Below are 13,935 nucleotides of genomic sequence, written 5' to 3' on the forward strand. Positions count from 1 at the left end.
CACGTGTGTTGACAGTTGGCATTTATCACGTGTAAGGCAGGTGCCTTCTTTGATTCTAAACCAGCACACTTATATCACAATTCAATCTTCATAAAGTAATCATTAGCATTCCTTGGCTTGTCTCTCTTGGCTTCTTTTACTGGGCGAAGGACTGGCAGTGACAAACCAGATGACTCATGAAGCTGTACACCCATACATTACATGGTGGCCATCTGGATGAGATGCTGAGTAGAAATCACTCCTCTTCAACTACCCACTCGTCCTGTCGAGATACTGAGCAAACTCTCAGCCTCACCCACATCGCGCCATTTTCGAATACTAATTGGTCTCGTGACTGTTCACTAGTATATTTACATGATGATCCGTTCACTGCATACAAACCAGTATAGTAGTATACTGTATTTTTGTAGCTGTGCAGCTTTTTATTGTAGCTGTGTGAATTCACTCTATAGTAATTATATCCTAGCTAAAGGGGGCCATGCTGCATGGGTTACCTGTGAAATTTGGGGGGAAAGTTGCAAGTTGCTAGCTAGTTTTACTTTAAAATTTAGCTTAAATTTTAAGGCATTTTCAAGCCTTTAAATTGCAAAATTTCTGCAGCTCCCCCCCTTGAACTTCTAATTGCTAGCTATAACTAAATGAACCATACAGCAAGTTTCATGTTGTGTCCCCTGTATGTCAGGTCTACAATTATACATAGTTTAGAAAGTCTACTGAACAACAGATAGGCTTGAGCATATTTATATAGCTAGCTAGCAGTGAAATATCACTAAAATTGCATATCAGAATGTCTAATTTTCAAAAACTTCCTGTGGGGGCATGCCCCCAGATCCCCTAGAATGCTCGTGCTTCGCACTTCACAGAGTGTGCTTCGCACACTGTGCAACAGTTCCTCTCTCATTAACATGTATATAGTAGCAATTTCAACATTATAGTCAATGGCCTGACCAACTCAATTTTCCCTCCTCCGGCCCTGAATAATAAATAAATTAATTAATTAAATATCAGTAGCTATAAACTGTCTTTAGTATCAGATTACTAGGTATTTTTCTACATTGGTGTAAAGTGCTAGTTTGATCATATCATCTTCATTGCATCTGTAGATAAGAAGAACAATAATTTGTATAAAAACAAATTAAACTTCAAAGCTAATTTATGATTGGCTTTGGGTATAGCTATAATCTACAAAATGAAGTGAAATCCAACAAAAACAGCCAAGCTGTATAAAAGGGTGTGGCCTTCAAAATCCTGGGTGAAAAAAGTTATGAAATCAAAGGTGGTGGCCATGAAATGGCTGCAATGATGTGGATGATAATAAATTTAATAATAGTTTGCATTAATAAAATTTATTATCATCAACATCATTGCAGCCACTTCATGGCTACCACCTTTGATTTCATAAAGCCATAAAAGTTTACTTAGCCACTCTACTATAAGTAAGTTTGTCTATGTCTCTTGATTCAATCACATTAATTGGTAAACTGTTTTAATCTCTAAGATAGAACCTGTACTTTATTATTATTATTATTACTAGGACCGCGTCACATATAACCAAGTACATACACCAACGTGACAGCCCCCCGGTGAGGCTATTAGGTGGTGAATGCATTATCCCCAAATCAACTCAATATGTCACAGTAGTGACAGATATAACACTATAGTGGCATCGTAACTAAAGGCCACCAGTAGCTAAGTGCCAGTACATCATTGGTGTGGTATAAATGGCACAGTGATGTGTACAAAGTATATGTATACAAAACATACAGGAGAGAACTATACATTATTGCAGTATTGTATGCAGCAATACATTATAGGCAACATCACCATGCAGATAAAAATTATTAGCCAATATACAGCAATGCATATCAACATCAACTAGAGCTAAGTAAGGTTCATCAGTGATGTAGCAATGGCACAGTGATGGGTGACACACCATAGTTATGCATACACAACTTTCAGGAGATAGCTACACAATGCTGTAGGCGTATGCAAGCCAGATGAACCAGATAAAGGAAGACAGCCAAGCCACTAGAGCCTAGTAGCTACGCCAGGTGAAGGCAAAAAAGATTAAGCACGTATTGAATTGCCTGACACCAACACAAAGAAAGTTCGCCATGCCAGCTGCACAAGACAAAATTGTTTACTTGTATTTTATATGTAACTGTAAGCTTATTGTAAAGAGCGTGGCATATGTCAGTTTAATGTTTTCTTGTATTGTTTATTTACATGAATCAGTGAATCCACTGGCAGCTGGCATGGAGACTTGAGATGTTACAAACATATAAACTTACTTGTAATCTTCTTGTTTACACAAGTGGCTTCTGTAATCTTCTTGTTTACACAAGTGGCTTCTGGCTCTCCTGCACGGGCATCACTAATCTTCTTCGCGCAATATGTAAGTAATTAAGCAAGGGTGTGGTACAGGGCGTTATATAGAATTACACGTATGGTCAAGTCATCAGCACAAACAGGAGCGACGATTATACGTTTGTGCCTTCATTCACAGGCGAATCTATCCCCGGTTAGTTCATGTCTCTAGGCCTCGTAGTTTTCTCAAACATTAATTATTAATTATTTAATTATTTATTTATTTAATTATTTATTTATTTATTTATTTATTACGTAATTTTAACCGCGTTTCGTATTATTCTTAGTACTTGGTTATATAATTATATAATTAACACTTTACAGTGACCAGCACTGAAGGTCTGACAGCAACATGTGCTGCAGCCTTAGGATTACCTAACCTAAGTTCAGGGACTTAGACTTAATGATTTGACTTAGTGACTGATAAAGTGTAACAGAAAAGGAGCCAAAGTAAGGAAAAAAATCCCTCCAACTCCAGGATTCGAACTGCAGGTCACCCATTGTCTAGTTGGGGCCACACTCAGTCTTCCTCCAGGAGGGATGGATTTTCTTACTTATAAGTGTTAAGGGATTTGTTAGGGTCCTGCTGTGAACTCAGAAGTCTAAATTTTACAGGGGAGTTTCTGAACCCTTGGGAACCCCCTCACCTCCCTATGTCCCTGTTATTAACATTTGACTTAGAATTAGAACAATAATTACATTTTTGCTGTGTAAGATCAGTGCATTTGAGAGCTAAATGGAGGTGGCAGCTATAACAAGGTAGTCTTATTATAGACTGAGGTAGCTATTTATAGAGGAACCAATGTACAATTAATAATCTTCCAATCTATCCTTTTCAATGCAGTTACTTTCATAATAATATAATAAGATTGGAAACATCATAATCTGTGGCAGCATATCAAGACACACGGTAGCATGTCGTGCGGCCAAGAAAGCTAGCGCGTCACACCATAAGTAGAATATAATTTACAGGAAGAGCACATACATAGCTAGCTCTCCCCGTACTGGGAAGTAGTAAAACGCGGAATACGGAATTGCGGAATAATGAAATATGCAAAACTTATCTTTTGCAGATTGTACAAATAGTTATAGTCTATGCTCTATAGTAATTACACTTTATTTACCTTGTAACAGCTCTGCATGGCGCACCACGGCGATGGATAGAACAGCAGCTGGCGAGCATTAAATGGGACGAGCACACAACCAATCACCTTAGCACGATCTACCTTCGCTAACTTTACTTACCTACACTCTTGATTCAAACCTGAAGAGTTTTGAAATCCATTTAAGACACACAACCACTGGACTTCCCTACTGAACTCTAGTGTGACTCTAATAAATTCGGTCGTATGCACATGAAGGGCAGCTAGTTTAACCTAAGAATAGAACTAGGTCTTGGCGTTTTGTAGCTATATCAACTAAGGAGTATAGATAAGTAAGTTTAGCGTAGGTATATCGTTCTAGGGTGATTGGTTGCGTGCTCGCTCGTCCCATTTAATGCTCACCCAGCTGCTGTTTAGCTATCCATCGCTGTGGCGTGCCATGCAGCGCCGTTGCAAGGTGTAAATAAAGTATGATTGCTATAGAGCATGTGACTATTTGTACAATCTGCAAAAGATAAGTTTTGCTTATTTCGTTATTCCGCAATTCCGTTATTCCGTATTCCGCGTTATGTTATGTTATTATCAATTTTGTCAAAAGACCGGGTTGTACAAAAGGACAAGCCTGTAGGCGTACTTCCCACAAAAAGCACATACACACCAGAAATTACAAAAACAATGACATAAGCAAATACATCTGTAAAACAAAACTACTACAAGAACAAAAATAAATACTAACAAAACAAGAACATTAAGTATACAGAAGATTCAAAAAAGAAAACGACGGAGGGCTAAACGGAACAAGGGTGGCTGTTTAATTCGCAGGATGGTATGGGGTATGGTATTCCACAGAAATGGGCTGTTCACAAAGAAAGAGTAACGAAACGAATTGATAGACGATGTCACAGGCCGGAGAGATAGAGGGTGACACCTTGTGGGAGCTTGGGACAACTGAAAATGTTCACTAAATGGTAAGGAATTCCTGTGGTAGAGACTATCATGAATGCAACAAATAGTAAAGTAGTTGTGACGCTGTTGAATGGTAGGCCACTTTAATGCTTGGATGCATTCGTCAGAAGACTTACTCCAACAGTGAGATGAAGGAATCCACCTACTATTGGAAGCCCAACGGGCGTTTTACTAATTCCCTGAATTTTGTAATGCAAATACCCTCCACCTTCAGCACCTCACACACCAAGATTTCCTAAAGCAATTGTGAAATATAACCCTTCAAACTCTGGCTTAATTTCTTCATTTTTTTCTTCGTTTAGGGGGCTTGGGGGGAATGTTAGAGAGAGGTTGAGAGAGATTGCTTTTTACCAATTGGTGTTTGCTGCTACTGGTGGCATGTGGCCCACTGCTACAACAATTTATAGGAAGCTTGTTTCTATGTTAGCCAAGAAACGTAACATTAATTACAGCAAATGCTTATTCTGGTTGTGATGTAGGCTTGCTTTTCACTTAAAGCACTGGCATATCCAATGTGCTGCAAAGTGTCCTCTTAGCGGTTTTGTTCGGTCAACTACAGCCCATGTTCTATGTGGTTGTCCTGTGGCCTTGTCTCAGGGTCGTTTTATGTATCGGCATGACCAAGTCTTGCATTGTCTAGCTTCAGGACTTTCTGAGATTCTAGTGGAGGTAGACACAATCCACATTTATGCAGACTTACCTGCATGGTATGAGGGCTAACGAGTCTCCTCAGGGAACTATTCCTCCACTGTTAATGGCAACTCCTTACCGTCCAGATATTGTCATCCACAATAAAACATGCAACTCTGTGAAATCACTTGAATTAACTTGCCCTTTGGATTCCATGCAGCATCTGGAAGCTGTGAGAGATTTTAAGCAATCCGAGGAGGAGTACCTCCAAATTCTTGCTGAGTAGGACTGTTTGGGATTTCCTTCTCATTATGACACAATTGAGCTTAGTATATATATTGGGCCATTACTTGCCATCTACATTAACATCGCTACATAAAACTGTTCACTATTTCCACCAAACAATCTTAAAGTCAATATGCAGGAGACTACTTGATAAGGTAGCTGGATTTTGGTTTCAGCTTTGTGGAATATTTTTCTAGCTAGAAGCTGTTTGGAGTGGACGCATAATTAACTCTTTATAGCTAATTGTATTTTTATATGTATATAATTGCTTTCTATGCACACTTAGGGGTTTTTCCATGTTTGTGGCTGTGTGTGCCCTTGGGCACACCACATTTGTAAGTAATTCTGTTCATTTGTTTCATCATAAAATTTGACCGGATTTCATATAACCCAGCTTCCACAAGCACAAAATCAAACTCACGTTTTTACCAGAAATGGATTGCTGGTCTAATACACTATCATATTCCACTCTGTACTTCCTTCAGGGCTGGCAAGTCTGGTTTCTGCAGCAGCTTTCTTCTGACCCTGTCAAAGCCACGAGTGGAATATTGGCGCCATTAATGACCATGGCTTTGTTGTAATGGTGTGTAGTGAGCTGGGACTTCAGAGAGAGCTCACCAATAGTGTTTTCAATCAATTTGGAGTGATCTGAGGGCTATGGAGGTCCCAAACTTGGCCTCTGGATTCCATTTGTCTTCTTGCTCCATTTTATACTCCCACCCACCACCCACCACCCCCACCCACCACCCCTATTACTACCACCTGTGATATTATTACCCGCTTGAAAAAAGCTGCCTAAAACAGGGCATATTTTGGGTATCAGAAGCTTATACACCCACACAGTGATAGCTAGTAAATAGATGAATAATTGGTGCAAATTTTGTTTGCACAGCTGTAGGCACTGGGAAGTTACTACACAATGATTACTTAAAATCGCCATATCTCCTAACAAAGCTTTGTGCATCGAAGCCGGGTTTTATCAAATTCAGTCACAAATAATGGTTTCTCTCTTCAGTGATGTGCTTGAGGGATCATCGCTCTTCAAATTGCAGTCCATCAACATCATATTGATCTGACCTGCTCCGAGGGTCACTTGGAGTTGTTTGATTGCTGGCATTTCCAGCTGTCCAGCACTTAAACACCTAGTGCTGGGGGTGGTGGCAAGAACTATCCCAGGAAAAAATAATTTTTAAAAAGGACTGGGGGACTTAGATTCTCCTTTTTGCACCCTTTACAAAAACCATTATGAAATGCAACTGCTTAGCTCAATTGCCTTGAGCTTTGGTTTACTTTAAGAACGTATTTCGGCACAATCATGTACCAAGTTTAGTGCAAATCTGATTAATAGTAGTAGAGCTATGGACGATTAATTGTATTAAAAAAGGCTGACTTGTAGTCACGCCTACAGGGTATACGTATAGCTTAAACTTTTTTGTAGTTTAAAAGAAATTGTATTGACAGCTATAGAGTTACAAGGCAAAAACCAAACAACTGTAAATGACGGGGTCAAAATACTCTAATAGAACAGTCACTGTGAGGTAAAAAGGTGCATGAAAAATGTCGAAACTAAAAAGTTAATACTGAGTGACCAACGTTCGAACCAGGGAACTCCACAATGAACACCCAAATCCTTAACCACTGTGCCATTGCTTTCACGGCTGATTACCTCACCAAATTTCTACTTTTTAAATGAAAATTCTAGCTAAAATCTACTCAATAGTGAAAAGTTCATAAGTCTGTAAATATAGCTAGCTAGCTATCAATGGAAAATCTAGAACATTCTATGTGTGTTCTATTAGAAATCCCTTTAAAAATGTGCGCTCTATTAGTAATTAATTAATTAATTATTTTTATAATGTACAAAACTCAGAATTGAGTATTACGTATATGTAAACATTAAAAGCTAATTAAACAAGTGGATTTCTAAAAGTGTTTTGAAATTGATAAAGTCTACTGAATTTACAATTTCTTCAGGGAGGGAGTTCCAAAGTCCGTTGACAGATGGAAAGAAGGAGTACAGATATGTGTTTGTTCTAGCTGCCAGCTGAATATATCTCTTATTGTGACCCCGGGTGGTTGTAGATGAGTGGGTAAGGTGGTCGTGTAGTACTGAGATAAGATCATTAATGATCTTGTAAAATATGTTTAGCTTGGTTTGGTTTCTTCTAAGCCCTAAAGTTGGCCAGTTCAGTTGGTTTCACATTGTTGTGACACTTGCTGTTCTGTTAATGTTGTTATGCACAAATCTTTCAGAGTGACATTGGACCATTTCAATTCTGTTTATATCTCCAACTTGATGGGGGAACCAGACAGTTGAAGCATACTCAAGCATAGGGTGGATGTAAGTTGTGTAACACGCTGATTTGATGGATGGCTGAGACTGATTAAGATTCCTTTGCAAGAAAGCTCTGGTGGAATTGGCTTTGTTTTTTATCTTGTTGATATGTTCAGACCATGAGAGACTGCTTCAAGGTATTTGGCACTGGTGGTTTGTTGAATGACTGAGTCACAGATTGAGTAGTGTGATGGTAAAGGACTTGTCTTGCAGGTAATAGTTAGTTGCATACATTTAGAAGGATTAAAACTCATTAGCCATTTCTTTGCCCATTCAAATAGGGTGTTCAAGTCTCTTTGTAATATTGCTATGTCTTCAGGTGTGTGAATGATTCTGTATAGTAAAGTATCATCTGCATACAGCTTAACATGGGATGAGGTTGTAGAAGGGAGATTGTTGATATACAGCAAGAACAAAAGAGGTCCCAGGACAGAGTCCTGTGGCACACCCGACAATACATTACCTGAAATACTAGTGATATTATTTAATACAACTTGTTGTGTTCTGTTAATGAGGAAATCTTTAATCCACTCAAGTACTGGGACTTGAATTCCATAATGTGCAAGCTTCAAAAACAGGCGCTGATGTGGTATTATATCAAAAACTTTGGAGAAATGCAATAATACAACATCGATTTGTGTGCCAGTGTCGATGTGCCATGAGAAATCTTCAATTGTGGGGAGGAGTTGACTATCACACGAGTGAACCAATGTTGGTTGCTACAAAGTATGTTATGGGTTGAAAGATGCTTGAATATGTAGCTATAAATGACATGTTCAAAAATCTTACAAGGGATACAAGTCAATGAAATAGGACAGTAGTTAGATGGACATGTACGGTTACCTTTCTTAAAGACCGGAGCAACCAGCACCTTTTTCCACTCTAAAGGGACTTTGTGCTGTTTCAAGGTAGCTTGGTACAATATTGTGAGCATAGGGGCAACATTATGAGCAGTTTCTTTTAGTAGTCTTGTGTAGATTCCATCTGGGCCACAGACTTTATGTACATTTAGACCACATAGTAAGGAGACAATTCCATTTACTGTAACAAGTAGAGGGTCTATGGAGGGGTATGGAGAGCTGTCTAAGTTTGGTAAACTATCAGTGTTTTCTTTCAGTTACAGTTGAAAAGTAATTGTTTAAAATATTTGCCCTTGATTCATATGAATTATATGTTCCATTGTTATTCTTCAGAGTTGGTATACCAAAATTTTCTTGTTTTTTACTTTTGATATAAGACCATAGTTGTTTGTGGTTGGTGTCGTGATCAGGATTGGTGAATTGTTGGAGATATCGGTGTGTGTGCATTGCGGCATTCTTTCTGGGATAGTATTTAAGGGAACGGTAGGCTGACCAGTCAGATGGTAATCCCGTAGTACATGCTTTGTTGTATGCTCATTCTTTCCTGTTAGAAAGATGTTTTTTGTAAACATTGATCCAGGGAGCTTTAATGTGGTTCTTGGAAGAAAGCATGTTAGGGATAAGATTGAGACATATATTCTCAGAGCATATATTCTTAAAAGCTGTCCATAATACTTCAACTGGAGTGTCTAATGAATAGGTTGACAAAAGTTTGAAGAGCACTGCATCATGATGTGGATGACTTGGTGGAAATCAGTCTTATTCCATAAAAATATATGCTGAGACGTTTCAGGAGTCATCATTATATTAAGTTGAGTTTCAACATGTACTGTTTCATGGTCACTTATACAGGGGATTAATTTGCATTCTGCAATAGAGGGTGGTAGCTAAGATATCAAGCATGTTGTTATTTCTGTTTGGGGTGTCTACAAGTAGGAAAAAGCCATGAGTAACAAACAAGTCTATAAAGAGGTTGAACAGTGCAAGTGAGAATATAGTTGCTGTCATTGACTGTCCAGTTCTTCCAGCAGACATTAGGTAGATTCAAATCACCAGCTATCTGTATACCGTAAATCAGGAAAAATTCATTGTCAAAAAAATTTCATCACTGGCTGCATCAACGAAAATTAAAACGACTAATTATTTTTAACTATTATATATGGATAATTCGTGCGTGCAAATATTAACATATAGCTAGCTATTCCGCCAAAATTTTTCGTCAATTATGCAAGCGATGAAAATATGTAGCATCGAAACTTTAACCCTTAAACCCACATAATCCAGAAAACTTTGGGTAATTTTCTGTGTCAAAATTTTCCTGATATAGCTAGTATATAGACTGCAAATTGTATTTTAGCATGAAAGGTGTGGGATTTGCTTTGTAAAAACTGAGCAGCTGCATCTTATCATGTTTTGCATGAAAATGAAGATACTCTAATAGAACAGTCACTGCAAAATCTTAGTCAAGATCACGTTGTAATTGATAACAATCCTCCACGGACTAATATTTGAACATCATCAGCACAAAGTCGAGCTTTATTTGAGACATATAAAGGAAGGTCATTGATGTAAATAACAAAAATAATGGAGCCAGAACAGTTCCTTGTGGTACACCAGATAGCACATTACATGAGTCACTTCATTTATTATCTAACAATACTAGTTGTGATGAAAGCCATGCATCTAATTTTGCATCCTAAAGTACTCAGATGGAAGTGATTTGTCACCCTTGCCATCCTATGAGTTGAGAAACATTAGTTTAAGGTGAGAAACTAGTGGTATAGCATATTCACAAGTTGTTCGCCACATTTTTGAATACAGGCCATGCCCATTTTTTGAGTAACATGAGATAATCACTCTATCTAAAATGAAGCTTACCCATATAGATGCATAATAAATGTTGTAAACAGTCTGTAAAATGATGCAGCACTTGTAAAATCGCTTAATTGAACTTTTCCACAATACCCCTAGGATTTTAATGTAATCACAATGTTAGTTGCTGCTGACCCATAATTGAATTTTACAAGTTGGCCTATATAATAAATTCAGTGGTCGGTCTTGTATTGCTTTGGATGATTAATTGCCTGTGGGAATTTAGCCTGCAATTAGTATGGTATGTACATATCAGTTGTATCATATGCCTCATGATTTGTCTGATATGTACACCCATGCCCTTGGGCCTGTGGCCTTGAGTGTACTTATTAGGCAAATTACTCAAGACCATGATACAACAATTACATAAATGTACACTGTATATGTATATACCTAACTTGCAAACTTTGTTGAGATCAGTAACATTCCAATTTCCACTACGGCAAACAGCAGTACTGCTAGTCAAAAGATAACCAGTGTGGCATGTAAAGGTACAAGTATTCCCTTCATTTCCTATTCCATAACCATAATCTGTTGTCCCAGATGAGCAAGATGTTATATGACCATTGGATGGATGTTTCAGAATTCCACAGTGGATATCTAAACCAAAAGGAAATATTGATGATTATATAATTATATTTCTTTTCATGGGCATAAGATTTACATGTACATATAGATAAAACTTTAAACCAACATAAACAATTATTCAGTCAGTCAGTTAATCTATCAGTCAGATGGTCAGATGGTCAGTCAGTCAGTCATTCGGTCAGTCGGTCAGTCGGTCAGTCAGTCAGTCGGTCAGTCAGTCAGTCAGTCAGTCAGTCAGTCAGTCAGTCAGTCAGTCAGTCAGTCAGTCAGTCAGCCAGCCAGTCAGTCAGTCAGTTAGTATAGAACAACTGGACTGGGGAGCAGTGGAGTTACATCTTATGTTTTTGTAGCATAGTGGCTAGGTATGATCTACAGACCTGAAACACATCAACATCACATGTATGTGAATTCCCTACACTGGTTGGTACTTGGCTGGTATATTTGACTTTGAGAATGACTAATATAACGTACTTTAGCATAGTATTATCATTGCAATTCTTTGACAACATAAAGTAGCTACAATATTTTTTACTACTACAATAAAATGCCACCACATTTTTTGAAGTTCAGTCATTTATTCAACTTCTTGGCACATACTCCTCAATACTATGCAGTAAGCATACCTGTCTATTTGTTTAAACTACCATAGCTAACTAGCTCATGCATGTGTTTGATATAATGAGAGAAATCTAGTGGACTGCCAGAACAATAGCCCTGGAAAAATATTTCTGGCTGCCAGAACAATAGCAACTTCGTTTATTTTTTCCTTACAATTGTCTGACCCCCAACCAAGAGGCACTGGCTGCACTTATGTTGGTTGTATGCCATCTGGTCCATAAGAACAATAACTAAAGTTTCGTTTGAGGTTTCATCATTATATTTATTATGTCAATAATGTTATGACAACACTGCTAGGTTTAAGGCCACTCAAATTGGCATACCAGTTTCTGGCATAGGTGCAAGAAGCAGGGGGGAGGGGGCCCAATAATTTGGCTAATTATTTCGTGAATTTCTTAAAATCACTAACAAGAAGCATCCAATATGGGCTCAATATACACTGCAAAGTAAAACTATAAAGGAGGTAACATGCTAAATATTTAGGTGTAACTATCAATAAAAACTTATCCACATCAAACAAATTACTAAAAAGGCCAATAACTTTTGCAACGTAACTACGTAACTTGAACAAGTGTCCTCTCCAAATCAAAAGTAACTGTTACAAAGCTCTGATTAAGCCTATATTAGAATACTACATGTCTCACCCAACAAGACACACCAGACAGTATCACCCCCAACACTTCATTATTCCAAATTCATCTACTGTAATGTATCAACAGAACTCTACTCAAAAACAATTAATGAATGGAACAACCTACCCACTGCAATAATTGAGCATGATGATTTGAACTTATATTATTTACTGAAAATGTTCAAAGATGAGCAGAACGGTTTGTATTTAACAGCTATTTTAGATATGCCAGTGTCACTGAAATGCTATCTAACCTTAACTGGTCCAAATAACATTGTAGCCTTCTGTTTGTTTCTGCATCTGGCTAAGCCTTAGCCAGATGCAGAAACGAACAGAAGGCTACAGTTTCATTTTGAACAGAAATTGAATTTCCTGAATATGCAACATCTTTACTTCAGAGAACGGTTTTGTATAGCACAGCATTGCTCCTTTACTGCTATTTATACATTTAGTTTTTTTTCTTTTAAGTAATTGTACTCCAATGCCCCAGGCTAAGGCATGGATTTCTTTATCCAATTATTGTACTGTGACTTTAAATAAATAAATAATTATACAATAAAGTACTAAGAATAATACGAAATGCGGTTAAAATTACGTCATTAATAATGAATGAATAAATAAATAAATAATAAATAATGTTTGAGAAAACTACGAGGCCTAGAGACATGAGCTAAGTGGGGATAGATTCGCCTGTGAATGACGGCACAACCATATAATAAGTACGCCTGTATGTGCTGATGACTTTACCGTACGTGTAATTCTATATAATGCCCGGCACCATACCATTGTTTAATTACAGATTATTATTATTATTATTATTGATTGTTGTGCAGACCTCAAAAGAGTATGGTGCACAAAAAAGGGTACAATTGCTACTGTCAATTACAAAAGAAAAACAAACTTATATAATTATACAATATTTACTATACACAAGACCATATATACACATTGATAAATTATTAAACAGTTACTAGTCCAGCTAGGCTGTGCTTGAATTGTTCAATCTCTGTTAAATCAATCACGTGTTGGGGTAAGGAATTCCAAATATTGATTGCAGAGGGGAAAAAAGAGAATTTATAACAGTCAATTCTAGTCATTGGGGTTAAAAATCTCTTATCATGGCCTCTGGTGTGATGTAGGTTAGGATTAGGAAAAAGGAAATCATCAGCATTAATATCGATTTGGTGAGATATAATTTTAAATAACATTGTAGCCTTCTGTTCGTTTCTGCATCTGGCTAAGGTGGGCCAATTAAGGTTAGATAGCATTTCAGTGACACTGGAATATCTAGAATAGTTGTTAAATGCAAACCGTGCTGCTTGTCTTTGGACATTTTCTATGGTATCAATGTCTCTTCGCGTGTGGGGTGACCAGACTGTGGCTGCATATTCTAAGATAGGTTTACTCAGGGCTTTGTAGCAGTTACTTTTGACTTGGAGAGGACATTTGCTCAAGTTACGTTGCAAGAAGTATTTGGTGTTATTGGCCTTTTTAGTAATTTGTTTAATGTGTTCTGACCAGGATAAGTTTTTGTTGGTAGTAACACCTAGATACTTAGCATGTGTTACCTCCTTTATAGTTTTACTTTGCAGTGTATATTGAGCTAATATTGGGTGTTTCTTGTTAGTGATTCTAAGAAATTCACATTTTTGTAAGTTGAATGACATTTTCCCCATTGTT

General features: G+C 37.5%; 1 protein-coding gene and 1 long non-coding RNA gene across 2 annotated transcripts in view; both read right to left on the reverse strand.

Annotated features, from left to right (window-relative positions):
* LOC136265610 (sushi, von Willebrand factor type A, EGF and pentraxin domain-containing protein 1-like) overlaps positions 1-13,935 on the reverse strand; it is an 82,230-nt gene that overhangs the window by 50,155 nt on the left and 18,140 nt on the right. Inside the window, exon 4 of the mRNA XM_066060495.1 lies at positions 10,812-11,018. Within this exon, the coding sequence (XP_065916567.1) occupies positions 10,812-11,018 (207 nt within the window). The remainder of the gene's footprint in view (positions 1-10,811; positions 11,019-13,935) is intronic.
* Positions 1,691-2,585, reverse strand: LOC136266511 (uncharacterized). The gene is made up of 2 exons (XR_010706143.1): positions 2,292-2,585; positions 1,691-2,042 (listed from the first exon to the last, which is right to left on the reverse strand). It is a non-coding gene; the product is annotated as an uncharacterized lncRNA (long non-coding RNA).

Source organism: Dysidea avara, chromosome 9 (assembly GCF_963678975.1).
Source record: "Dysidea avara chromosome 9, odDysAvar1.4, whole genome shotgun sequence".
NCBI lineage: Eukaryota > Metazoa > Porifera > Demospongiae > Dictyoceratida > Dysideidae > Dysidea > Dysidea avara.